The sequence below is a fragment of the Puma concolor genome, chromosome C2 (assembly GCF_028749965.1).
Source record: "Puma concolor isolate L17-30 chromosome C2, mPumCon1.1.hap2, whole genome shotgun sequence".
Classification (NCBI taxonomy): Eukaryota; Metazoa; Chordata; class Mammalia; order Carnivora; family Felidae; genus Puma; species Puma concolor.
The window spans coordinates 157,077,219-157,090,614 of NC_141675.1; the positions used below are offsets into that span (position 1 = coordinate 157,077,219).

The 13,396-nt window shown below is 63.3% G+C and overlaps 1 protein-coding gene across 2 annotated transcripts in view; it reads left to right on the top strand.

The window, feature by feature from the left end:
* Nucleotides 1-4,382: 4,382 nt before the first annotated feature.
* Nucleotides 4,383-13,396, top strand: part of PDE9A (phosphodiesterase 9A) — a 90,034-nt gene continuing 81,020 nt past the window's right edge. The window contains exon 1 of one of the 2 annotated variants that reach the window (XM_086676054.1): nucleotides 4,383-4,532. In XM_086676054.1, the coding sequence (XP_086532180.1) occupies nucleotides 4,464-4,532 (69 nt within the window). In that variant the 5' untranslated portion in view covers nucleotides 4,383-4,463. Of the gene's footprint in view, nucleotides 4,533-12,550; nucleotides 12,593-13,396 lie in introns of those variants that run through there. The other variant, XM_086676055.1, reaches the window with a different exon arrangement.

Below are 13,396 nucleotides of genomic sequence, written 5' to 3' on the forward strand. Positions count from 1 at the left end.
ATGATCTTGCAGTTCATGGGTTCGAGCCCCCCCACCGTCGGGCTCCGTGCTGACAGCTCAGAGCCTGGAGCCTGCTTCGGATTCTGTGCCTCCCTCTCTCTGCCCCTCCCCTGCTGGCGCTCTGTCTCTCTGTCTCTCAAAAATGAATAACATTAAAAAGAACGTATTTTAATCAATAACAAAAAGATTTTTTTAATAAAACAAAGGGCAAAGCAAATGGATTTGCCACAGAAACACAAACGGCCCACAGTCCGGAGAGACGTCTCCCCTCGCTCGTAAGCACAGACATGCAAGTCGAAACAAGACGTCTCTTCCCTCTTCAGACTGGAAAACAAACAGGGTTAAGTCGATCTTATTTTGCAGAGGGTGTGGCGACACGGCACCCCCGCTTTCTGACGGCGGGCACGTACGTCAGCCGCACCGTCACAGACGGCAATCAAGCAAAATAAAAAATTGAGCTGTGCACACACTCCCACCCAGAAGTCTGACTTCCAAGAATGAGTCGCACAGAATAACAGCACAACTACCCAGGGATACACAGCGGGTTCTTTTTGCACCACGGGCAACCACGATGTGCTGGGAAGATCTCCAGGCCCGTCCCGTGGGGAACCGACGAACGAGGGAAGAGAAACGAACGTACGTGTGTCAGGGACCCGCGGGGGCGCGGGTTCGGAAGAGGGGACGTCCCCACCTCCGGATCCGGATGGGACTTTGCCTCTTCCACTGCACCGTTTGAAGCATTTACAACCGGTCATAATTCTGTAATTACCAAAGCCATAAAAAGAAACAAGCTGATGTGGGTATAAATCAAACGCCAGGAACGCTGGCACCCGGATGGCTGCTGCCTGCACGTTTCTCCTCCCTTTGCCCCGGAGCTCGGGGCAGGCCGGTTCTCAAACGCTTGGCGCATCCTGCCCCACGGCTTTCCGCGAGGGTGAGAGCAGTTTGTGGGGTATTCGGTGCGTTGTGTACGTGTGAGGCAGGCGGGTCCCTCCGAGAGGCTGGCGGTGCGGCTGTCAGAGTGTGACGCGCCCGATCTCTGGGCAGTTCATCCGTTTCCCTGCCCCACGGTGCTCCCAGAGTCCAGGGCGCTCCAATCCCCCTTCATAAGGCCGCTCAGTGCCTGGTGTATGGGGGGCACTAATACACTCTGCATGTTCAACGCACTCATTCGGTGCCCCCCACCCCTGCCCCCCCCCCCCCCGTGGTTCGGATAAAGAGTTGGCAGAAGAGGCGGTTGGATCCTTTTCAGAATGGTTATTACCAACACCAGGTAGACCCAAGAAAGAACAGGCAGGCGGTGTCCTCAGGGCACAGCAGCCCGCTGACCCATTTCCCCGCCCCGCCCCCCAGTCCCAGTCCAGGGGCCCCGCCAGGAGCCAGCGCTGGGCGCTGCTGGCCACAGGGGAAGACGCCGTGCCACTCCGGACACGCGTCTCCCTCTGCGGTTGGATGCATCGTCTAGACTTTTCCCGAGTGCCGAACCCCCTTCCTCATCTCTGCATCCTTGCTGGAGACTGCCCACCCTGAAGGGACAGGGCAGACCCCCTCTCCTCCCTGTGTGGCTTCGTCTCCTTGAGCCGGAGATGAACAGCCGTGGGACCCGGGGACCGGGGCCCGGCCCCTCCAGCCCCGGTCTTGGCTCAGTCCCTGTCATCTTCATTTTGGCCCTGATGCCTTACTCTGGCGTCTCCCTCGGCACAGTCCTTGTGGCAGATTAGAAGAGTAGGCTCCGCGCACAGGAACCAGCTTGAGTGTGTGGTACCAGAAGAAATGTGGTCCACGTGCGGGCCAGAGACGGAGGCTGGACCCCGGTCCAACCACCAGTGTTCTTAGCAAACGCTACCATAGGGGTGGGTTCTCGGCTCTCCCTGCCGCAGCCCTGCTGGCCAGCAGCGGGATGATCCTGTCCAAATACCAACACTCGAGTAGACCACATCCCGTGGGGCTGGCCAAGGAGAGTGCCACCGGGTCACTTGCACGGTCCACATGGGGGCCTGCCGCCCCCTCGTCTCTGGGACCTCACTTCCCGCTCCAGGCCCCCTCTGTCCACTCCCTCCCGCCCACCGGCCGCACTGGCGTGGAAGCTCTCCACCCTTCGCTAGAAGGTTCTTTGCTCCTGGCTTCCCGACGCCTGTGTGCTGTCTACGTCAGCTCCCCACATGCCCCAGTTTGCATCTCCTTCCCCCGTGACTTCTCTCCTTCGCACTCGTCATGACCCCACAGGCCACAGGTCACATTTGTCTGTCCCGTCTCGTCTGTGTCCCAGCGAAACGCCAGCTCCTCCAGGCCCAAGACCGTGTTTCTTCTCTCCTGACCGCCAGCTCCTAGAGACGCAGCGACGCACAGTGAGGACAGTGCTGGCTAGATCCGCCGGCCCGCTCGGGAATAAGGTGACGGCGGGTAATCCTCTTGGGCCCCCAATGGCTGCGGGCTCCCTGAACGAGAATGTGTGCGCAGGGCCGGTCCAGGAAACAGTCAGGAGAGTGATTATTATTCTGAATCCAGACCCAGCCAGCCAGTGTGAGGACGCCCCCCCCCCCCCCGGGACGCCGGGAGCAGTCACAGAGGCGCACGCTCCGATCTGGGACCCAGAGCTCCGTGGAGAGCCGCACACGGCCTTTCTGGGGCGCCAGAGGGAGATGATTGGAGAGGGTCAGACCAGATGACTGTAAGACACAGGGAATAAACAAGCACCGGGCTAATGAGCCATCTGCTGGGTGGTGAGATTCCCACACCACACAGCGCACCAGCCCCACGGACCCATCGCTGGCTTAGCCCAAACAGCATCAGAACATCCGACAACAAAACTGAACCATGACAACAGTGCTTGCTCCAATTTTCTGGGGGCACGTGATCACAACTGTGAGTCAGGTGACCGACGACAGCCACCCAAACGAGGCCACCCCCGCACCAAAGTTCCCTTGCTGCCCTCTATCTCCCCCTAGTCACTTCTGAATCGAGTCTCGTGCGCCCAGGCTCTGACGTGGCCCCTTCGCTGGGCTGGAGGCCAGGGCAACGCTACGGGGACATGAAGCCACACGTGCCCGACTGTCCAAAGGCTGAGTGAGGAAGACCACTTCGCCTAAAGACGATGAGCCCCACCTTCCCCGGGGCTCCAGCCTGGCCAGTGCTCCACGTGGCTGGGGTGGGGGGGGGGGGCCTCTGGAAAGCCTGGGCACCAGGTGAAAACCAGAGAAGGCAAAGGAGGTGACCGTTGGCAGTGGTCAGGCTGGCTCGGGCCGGCGTGGACGGCGGGAGGAGCCTGTGTGCCCCGGGCCCTCTCTCAGAAAGCAGCACCCGGTTTTCACCAGCCCTCCCCCCATCGGGTTCCCACTGGGAGATCCCAGAGAACTGGGAGCCACAAAGGAGCCCCCACTGTGGTCTGCAGATCACTCGCTGCCTGAAATCCCTTCTCTTTCCCTCCTGCCTTTCCCACACTCCCTGTAGCCACGAACCAGGTGTGGGGAGGGAGGGCAGAACAGCGCGGAAACCAGCACGGAGCCGGTGGCTGGGTAATCCTCACTCTGGCTCCAGTAAGGACAGAAATAAAATTGCCATTTCAGCTCTGGGTGCAGCTGGGAGAGGCTGTCAGCCCCGAGGATGTACGGAAAACTTAGGCGAGGGATATGCATGAATGAGAAGCAACTTTTCTCATTTCCTCGTCAAATTAGGCGAGGATAGCAATCGCAGCAGGGGGAGGCTGAACCCAGGGGAGCTGCCCGATGTGAAACGGGGCCGGGATTGGCTAATGACTGCAGGTAGCCTGGGTGGGGGGGGGGGGGGTGCCCCCAGTCCCTGATGTGTTTGATTAGCCACCTGGGGCAAAGGAGTCACTATGGGCAACTGTCCGTGTGGGGAGGTGACCAGCCTGCAGCCAGAGGGGGTCGCTATGGGATTTTCTGGCCGGCGGAGGGGTGACCAGCCGGCAGCTAGAGGGGGTTACTGTGGGAATCTGGTCACATGGGGAGGTGACCAGCCTGCAGCCAGAGGGGTCACTCGCTATGGGCACCTGTCCAGAGGTCACTTGGAGATAGGCTTCTCTCTTGGCCCGGTCCCCAAGGAGGCTGGAGTCAAGCGGAGGAAGAGGGGGTGTGCCCTAATGTGGGAAGGGAGGGAAGCGGGAGGAGGGAAGAGGTGGGAGGAGGAGGGAGGGAAGGGGAGGAATCGGGAGGGAGGGGGAGGTGGAGGAGGGAGAGAGGAGGTGGGAGGGAAACGGGGGAAGGAGGAGGGGGCGGAGGGAGGAGGGGGGAGGCCGAGGCCGGAGGCGGAGCACGAGCCTAGACGCGCGCGCCAGAGGCGGCGGCAGAGCCCGCACCGGTGCGGCGCGGCGCTCTGGTTGGCTGGTCTCCTCCTCCCTCCCGCCGCCGCCCCCTCCTCCCTCCCACTCCCCGCCCTCCCCGCGGCGGCTGGCGTCGAGAAAGTACAGTAAAAAGTCCAAGTGCAGCCGCTCGGCGCACAAGATGGGGTCCGGCTCCTCCAGCTACCGGCCCAAGGCCATCTACTTGGACATCGATGGGCGCATTCAGAAGGTAGCCTCCTCCCCGCCCTTGCAGCCCCCGCTGGGTGCCCCCACCCCTGTGCTCCGTGCGCGCCCCCCACCCCCCCTCCCCTCGTCAGCACCGTCAGCACCGTGGCCCTGCGATCCCGGGCAGTGGCCCCTCCCCGGGTGAAGGGCGACGCGCGGGGGGGGGGGGGGGGGTCGCGGCGGCGGGTGGGGGACCGTCGTCTGTGCGTCCGCGCGTGGTGGGTCCGGGCTGCAGCCTCTGACAACTTGGGCTGGGGGACGGCGGGGCCCTGCGGAGCTGGCATCCCCACGCCTCGGGCCCCGTGGAAAGGGGACGACCCACGCGGGGGTATTTTTTCCGCCTCAGGGGCAGAGCTTTCTCTGTAACAGATCTCATCCGGTTGAGTTTGCATGTTCAGAGGGCTGGTACGTTAAGCCTTTCATTTCGCTCGAAACGACCCCGAAGCAGACACCGCGGAGCCAGTGGCAGCGATGGGCAGCCCTGGGGGATGTGGTCCCCGCGCAGGGATGGTGACCGTGGCACTGAGGGTGACCCAGTATGCCGCCCCCCCCTCCCCCCGGCCAGTAGCAGTGCCTCCTGCCCAGTGGGGAGCAGGTGTGGAGGGGGGATGGGGGCCTTAGAGAGAAGGAACCCTCGTACCTGCCCCCACTCCCTCTGTGTCCCCTCCCAGGCAGGCGGTCAGCTCTGACCGCAAAGGGGGCTCCCTGAGGCTGCTCATCCCCCCCCCCCCCCCACAAAGCGACAGGCTCTGTGGTCCCTCTGCCCTTCTCTGGAGACATGAAGCCCTCCAGATGTCCAGTGACCCTAACCCACTTGAGTCTCATAGGAGAGGCTTCTGGGACAGACCCCCACCCCTTTGTCCCGGGCCCCTCCCTTTCTAAACCCCTGGCCTGAGCCCAGAGAGCCCTGGACCCGTGCCTCCGATTGGCAGAGAGGGACAATAAGAAAGCTGGCTTGGAGGGGGGATTTTCAGCTCTTCCTGAAGGCGCCGGGGGAGGGGGGGAGCCACCGTGAGGCCATGACCCCCATTCTTCAGCTGCACATTTCACGGAAGCCCCCGTAGCTGCCGTCTCTCCCCTTTTCTTCTCCAGGACCCCCCACCCCCACCCCTGCCAGGAAGCCAGGGGAGGGTGCCCCCGCCAGGCACGGAGTAGGCAGGGGGCAGGAGAGGGTCTCTCCGAGAGATCTGGAGCGCCTCTGCCAGCTTGCCGACAAGCCCCCCTCACTGCCGCCGTCCCCATGTCCGGCCCGGGGACGTGAGAACCCACCCTCCCCCCACCCCAGCCCGCCCTGGTCGAATCAGAGAGCAGGGAGCAGGAGGCATCTGCAAGGGCAGGCTGGCAACCCTCCCGTTCATGAGCGCTGGGCAGGTGGTCAGGACGGGCCTCCGGCCCCCCGACTTCCAGGACTAGGCGTTCGCCGGACCGCTCAGGAGCCTCAACGGCCTCCTCAGAGGAAGAAACGGCCCCGCGTCAGGTGCACGCACACGCAGCCCCACACACGCACTTACACGCGTGCACGCGTGCTTCCACGCACAACGTGCGCACGAGACCATGCGTGCGCACAGCACACACGTGCACAAACACAAACCCGCACGCCCGCCTGCATACACACGAGCACACGCTCTCCCGCCCTGCCGGATGAGACTTCTCTGAGGCCGGCCCCCTCGATCTTTCGGAAGAGGTGAGATGAGACCCTGCCGCCGGGTCAGCACTGACAGCTTCTCCCCCAGAGCTTCCCAAAGGTCTCCCCGAGAAGCTGGATCGGAAGCGGGTGAAAGGCGGAAGGCAGGTGTCGGAGGGTGCGAGGGGAGGGCTGAGTCTGGGGGCTCCGCCGGCGGTGCGGGCAGGCTGGCATGTAGGAGCGGACGCACCTGGGGTGGGGGCGACTTCCAGAAGGCAGCCCTTGAAGGCACACCCGCCCTCAGGAGCGGGGAGGCCGCGGCCTCCGAGGGGCCCGATCTGCTTCCCCGGGGCGGCTCCACCCCTTCCCGTGGTTCTGAGCAAGTCCCTCCGCGGCGGAGCTGGCCTCCGCATCCGAAAAGTGGGACAATCGCATCTGCTTTAGAGACTGGCCTGGGAAGCAGCAAGAGCGGGCGGCCAGAGCGCCTGGGGCTGCGGGACCAGGGTGGGCATCGGGCGCCCACCCCCGGCTCCGGCCACGAACGGCCTCTGGCCGCGGCGCGCAGGGGAGGGGAAGTGCGGGCAGGCATCCGCAGCGCCTGTTACTGTTCCTCGACCTTCCTCGGAGCGCTCTGCCTTTGCCCTTGACGCTGTTGGAGGCTCGGCTGGACTTGCAGCCCTGGGCAGAGCCACGCATTTGGGGTTTCCAGGCACGTGCCAGAAAATGACAACGGGCCACTCACCGCACGCCCAGCAGCACTGTGGGGACGTCAGACGTCTCTGCCGAGAGCGCTTCCAGCGGTGTTTTCTGTGGCTGCGCCCTCCTTCCTTAAGGTCACAGGCGCCCGGTTGATTCTGAAAGGTCCCCACGTGCTGGGCGTGCTCTGTCTCCCTTTAACCCAGCAGAGCCCTTCTCCCCCACCGAAGGCCGTGGACACAGACCCCACGTTGCTTCCAAGGGGAAAGCGTGATGGGGGGACAGGGGAGGGGTTGAGGTGCGTGTCTTCTGGCCTTTGAGCTGCTTTGCCCCCCTGGTCATCAGTCCCAAGACTCCGCCTTATTTCTGCCCTGTGCTCCGCGACTCACCCGGCTCTTGGTCACTGCACGCTCCCCCCCAGAGAGGGCACAGATGCAAGGGAAGAACGCCCCCATCAGTGACCCCCACAGATAGAACCGGGTCCAACAGAGCTTAGGGGGATGGTCCGGAGTTGTCCGAAGGGAGGCCGCCTTCCCTGTCCTGGGGTGATGAGGCTGGGGCGTCTCAGGTGCCCGGTGACACCGTTGCAGCCATCGGACAGTTGGTTCAGTGCTTTTTGACATGAAGGCAACTCCAGACGCACACGTCACATACAGTCCCCGGGGCATACAGTGTGACAACAGCAGTGGGAACTGGGGGGATCCTCGGACCGCCCTGGGGAATAGATCTTTCGCCTGCGAGCTTCCCTTCAGAGGCTGTGCACAGTGGGCTCGGAGGGCACAGGTGGCTCTGCTTGGGGCCCACGCCCCTCCTGCCCCCCCCCCCACACACACACACACAAAGGCAGCACACAGAGCCAGGCTGACCGCGGACCACACTCTCAGAGCCTCACCCCTCCGTCCACATGGCCTGGGCGCGGTCCTTAACCTCTGCGCAAGGTGCGCGAACCGCCAGGGCTGCTTGATGTAGAATCAACGGGACAAGACGAGTCACTTAGCCCGCTGTCCGGACGAGCTGTTGAACAGCTACCGTGTGCTGAGCGCTGGGTCCGGCGTGACCGTGACACCCACGATGCCGTTCCCCCCCGTGATGGCCTCACAAATAGGCAACCACAGCTGCCGCAGGGCGCCCCGGGACGGACAGAAGGACACGGGGGCAGGGCAGGACGTGGGGGGCTTAATGAATACGTTCCCTTCCTTGGTTTAGACTGGCTGGGGTCGGGGGGCGTTTCGCAGACTGGGAAGCCTTAGGATGACCCGGATGGGAGCCGCTGGTTGGCTAAGGGGACGGCCTCACTCACCTCCACACACCTGTCCCCATCACCTCTCCTCCCCTGCACCAGATGAAGCCGTCCCCTGCTCGTGTCGAAGGGGGAGCCGGGGTCCCCAATCCTGGATGGCTGGGAACCCCTGCTCCAGAGGACTCTTCTCTAGAAGCTAATGCTTCTTGTCTTCGCCCAGACGGTTGGCTTTTTTCTCTCCTCTGCGGCCCCGGGCCTCAGTACCTCTGCCTTCGCACTCACCTACCGCGCCCACGGAGAAAGGGTGCGCCCAGCTGGGATGTCCAGGGGATGGCAGAATGATACACGTGGCGTTGGGGAGGTTGAGGGGCCCCTGCCTGGTGACACGTCCAGGCATGGGTTTGATGACCTTATGGAGAAGAGTGAGGCGTTCATGTGACCCTTCAGCCTGGCCTTGGGCTTGGGCTGGTAAGAAGCCTCATGTGGACAAGAGTGGGCCTCCCGGAGCTCCCGAGGATAGAAGGGGCCACCTCTGCTGGTGCATCGCCCTGGGCTGGTGGCTCCCTCAGGGACAGTCCCCTGCCGATGGCACCCTGCCCGGCCCACCCTCAGCCCCCACTCCGAGCCATTGCATTCTTGTCCCAGCCTCACCGCAGCTGGGACCCCAGCCTCGCTCTGAACCTGGAGCCCAGGTCCCCAGAAGCAAACGGCCGCTTGACTTGGTGAAGCTGTGTCTACTCTAAAACGAGGGAACAAATGAGAAAACCTGAAAGCGGAGAGCGGTGTTGGAAAGTTGTTCTAGTATCTGCGAAAAACTGTGCTGGGTTCACCGATTGCGGTCGCCCCACCCGATGACTGCGGTCCCTCCGCCCCAGTGCACCCGGCTGTCCTCCCTTCTCACCGGGAGCCGTGGTCCCCAGAGCCTGGGCCTGCAGTGCCTGGGTCCCGTTGAGTCCCTGCGGTTTCCTCTGAGGCCAGGCCTCCAACAGCCCTGCCCGCCGTCCCTCTCCCCGCTGCCTGCCTCCCTGTGCCCGCCACCCGCCCTGCTCCAGCCCTGCACCCTCCAAGGGACTCCAGGCTCCTCTGCCTTCCTTTCTTGCCTTGGGCACAAACAGCTATTACACTTCTTTAGGGCAACCCCGCCTTCTCTTTTGCGAAACGTGGAGCTGCCCCCCGCCCCCCCCCCCCGCATGTGGTCAGCACGGCCAGGCCCGGAGACCCCCTTTGGGGTATCTCCCCCCTTCCTGGCAAATATGTCTGTCTTGCCACCTGGCAGAGCCTGGTGAAATTGTCCTTTGGAATCTGAGATGCGTGCACCTGCCCTGCCCACGTGCAGAGCTGACGACAGAGGGGCCTCCACTCCGTTTGCGCAGGACCGCGTCCACTGGCCGCGCGACCCGTCGCGAGTTCTCGGGGCCTGGGCGCCGCTGTTACCCCTGCACGACCGCCAGGTGACGGCGACTCCCCGTGGCCATCCTCCAGCGCAGTCTGCTTCTCTTCCTTTAAGTGTTTGTAACTTACGACATTTAAGTGGATACTTGAAATGGTAACATAAGCTAATCGCCAAGTTCGGAGACGCCCAGGTTCGGAGAGGGTCTCCAGCTGGAGATGGTCTGGTAGTGAGGGAGGAGGAGGTGTTTTGCCTCCAGCTCTGTCCCCCTGGGCTTGCGATGACCCCTCTGTCTCCAGCTGGGTGGGAGCTGGGAGGGGGGATGTAACAAGAACGGGGGTGTCCGGTCTCTTACAGGACAAGTAGATCGACCAGACACCTCTCGGAGAGGAGGCCTGTCCAATCCTGTCTAGCCCGAGGGCACCGACAAGTCAGGGAACCACTGGTCTCCCTCCCCCTTCCCATTCGCCATGGCCCGAAGGTCTCTTAAACAGAAGGACGCGGAGATCTCTCAGACGGCCTGCAGCTCACCCTGTCTTGGAGGGGTGACCGCACAGAGTGGCGAGGACCACGGGCCCCGCAGACCCAGCTCTGTAGCTTGACCGCCAGGAAGCCCGAGGGAAGTCGCTTTCTCCTTGGTACAGTGGACACGGCAGAGGCGCCCCCATGGGGTGACCGCGGATGGCACCAAATGACAGGCAGAGTGCCCAGGGCGGAGCCGGCCCCGCAGGGAGGCTCACGTCCTGTCCTGATAGCAGCCCCCGGCCTGGCACCCCCACCCCCGCCACCCCCTGCCCCTCCGTCTCCCCTGGGAGACCGCGGCAGGAGCTGAAGCAGCACTCTTGTCACTTGTCCGCATCTCTGTGAGGCCACCGCGAGCCCGAACTCAGCCCCCAGGACCCCAGGTGCCTGCTGGAAACACGACCCCTGGAGCCCCGAGCGGCCTGGGCCAGCGGCCTCCCCGGGGCCACCGTGGCCTCAAACACGTGCGGAGCACAGCTCTGGTCTTCAGGGAAGGAAAGCAAGGGCAGAGGAAGGGCTTGGTGTCCCATCAGACAGCTCACGTGACTTGCAAATGAAAGACGAATCAGGGACGCGGCCGAGCCGCTGATGTCAGTGCCGGGGAGCCCAGGGCCCAGCCCGGCGGTGGGACGGCAGGGACGGGGGTTGGGGGTGGGGGGCGCACAGGCAGCCGTGGCTCCCTGGGTCCCCACACCCTGGCTTTGCCTCCTGGGAGTGGTGGGCACGTCCCCAAGGCCCTTCCCCCAGCAAAAGGCACAGACCGAGCCGCCTACATCCAGCCCCCGCTTCCTCGGCTGCAGATGACCCAGCGGCAGCACTACTGGGACCTGGGGCAGGTCTTTGGCTGGAAGGGATAAGAGAGTCCCCGGAAGACGCAGAGGGCCCCCCAAGTATCCACCTCAACAGCAGCCCGCCAGCGATCTTGCCCCTAGGAAGGATGTCCCCGCGTCCTAACTCCCCCCTTGGGCACGTGGACGACCAGCTGAGAGGCGGCTGCCTCGAGGCACGTCCAGGCCCAACATTCCCGTCCTCCGAGGAGGCACGAGCTCCAGGCCACGGGGACCGCTCGAAGCCGGCATGGTTTGCAAGTTAGCGACCCCGGCCCCGAACTGGAGCTGGACCCACAGCCTCTTACTCGGCTCCCGGGGCCGTCTCCTCCCGCTTGGTGGTCGAGTGTCCGCATTCCCAGGGTTCCGGGTCTTTCTGAGCAAAAAATATCCTAAGCGCGCACGTCAAGAGCCACCTGTAGGAGCGCAGGGAGCACGCGGCGTCTCTCCCCGGGTGTGTTGGGCACGTGGCCACGTGGCGGGAGATGGCCCCAGACGGTTGCAACCTCAAAAAAACAAGTCTCTGTAGCTGACAGTGTGGTCCGTTTGCCTTGAGCGCACCCTCCCTGTCCTCCCGTCCCCCCTCGCCCCCACCGCGGTACCACGCCTGCCCCCCGAATCCCCAAGCCGATCGCCCGAGGGGAGCGTTTGCCTGAACAGAAGCAGTACCCCTAAAAACACGGTCTAGAGCGTTAAAGTGGAGCCAGAAAGTCTCATCGAGTTAGCTTTAGGTGCCCTGCGTGACTTTTTTTTTTTTAATTATAGCAAAATACATATAAAATTGGGGGCGCCTGGGTGGCTCAGTCGGTTAAGCGTCTGACGCTTGATCTCGGCTCAGGTCACGATCCCAGCGTTTGTGGGATCGAGCCCTGCATCAGGCTCTGCGCTCACAGCACAGAGCCTGCTTGGGACTCTCTCACACGTGCGCGCCCTCTCAATGTAAATAAGTCAACTTAAGAAAATGTATAAAATTTACGATCTTAACCACTCCTGGCTGTGGAGCTCTGGGGCATGAAACAGATTCACAGTCAGGTCACCAGCATCCCCACCGACCTCCCTCCCCGACTGAAACTGTGTCCCCAGTACATGCCGCTTCCCCAGCCCCCGGCGCCCACCCTCTGCTCCGTCTCCGTGGACCTGACTCTCCAAGCCCCTCGGACGAATGGAATCAGTCCTTGTCCTTCTGTGCCTGGCGTGTTTCCCTGAGCACGATGTCCTCCGGGTCCGTCCACGTTGTGGCATGGGTCCGCTTCCTGACTTCTTAAGAGTGAATAACATCCCCCCGTGTGTATGGCCCACATTCTGTCTCCTGGTTCCACTCTCGGTGAACCTGCCTGACGGTCTTTCAACCTCTGTCATTTCCCTTCTTTCCTCAGCGTGCAAAGCGCGGGCCGTGCTGTGGTGGCACTCTTATTGTCTTTTCTGAAAAGCGTTGTCCTCCCCAAAGCCCTCCGCCGTTTCCTGGCCGCAGTTGCGTTAATCGAGGACGTGGTGTGTGGTGTGGCCGTGAAGGGTGACATGTTACAGGCGGGGACGGTAAACAGTTCGGGGAGGGTGGGCGCTTCTCAGATTCAGTGACGCTCTGTCCACGTACCGACATTGTGATGTCACAGTCCAGAGCCCGGATTCTGGGGCACGCAGGCAAGTTCCTTACGTGCCTCGGTGGCTCCATCCGTGAAGGAGGATAGAGGGAGTGTCTCCCTCGGGGGTCGTTCGGATGAGACACAGGACTGTGTGTCCAGTGCCGAAGCGGGGCCCGTCCGTGGTGAGTGCCGCGTAGAGCCCTCGCCGCTTGTATTGATCTGTTGAGAGTTTATCTATTCACGCTGCGGACGGAAGGCAGTCAGGTCCCCGTGTCTTGTTGGGAGGGCCTCGCCGAGACCCCCGGCTTCCCGCTGCGGGGCGGCAGGTGGCTCCCGGGCAGCTGGCCGTCAGTCCCCGCGCCCGGCCCGTGTCCAGGCGCGCTCTGTGACATGTAGAGATGCTTCCCGCCCAGGGACACCGTGCTTCCCGGGGCAGCCCTACATCCACCCTCCTGCCCCCCAGCCTTCTCACCGAAGAGAGGACCCACACTTGCCTCTCCTTTCTCTTCTCGCCGGTTCAGAGGTGGGGCCACGGGGACTGCGGAGAGGAGGGAGGGCGGGCGGGGTGGCCGCTGACCCTGCCACGCCCACTGCGCAGGATGAACGGTGACAGCCTGCTCACCCCCCCCCCCCCCCCCCCCGGCCGCATTAGGGCTCCAGGCTCAAGCTTCATTGATTTTGCCGGAAGGGGTGTGGGTGCCGCAAACACTCAACAGTAATTGTGCTGTTGAAGCGAGCGGGCCTCGGGCTCACACTGTGTGGCTGGTCGCTGCCCGGGCTGCCCGCGGGGGGCTGCTGGCCACACCTCCCCCCACGGGCCCTTGGCCCCCCTTGTGCAGCCCGGAGGAGCACCTCAGCCCTGGGAGAGATGGGAGGTGCTTCAGGGAAACAAAGTCAGAGCCTACCCGTGCAGTGGCGGGAGTTAGCGGGACCTGGTACGTTCCCCGCTCCGTTTAGCCCAGAACACGGCCGTGAGGAAAAGCTGC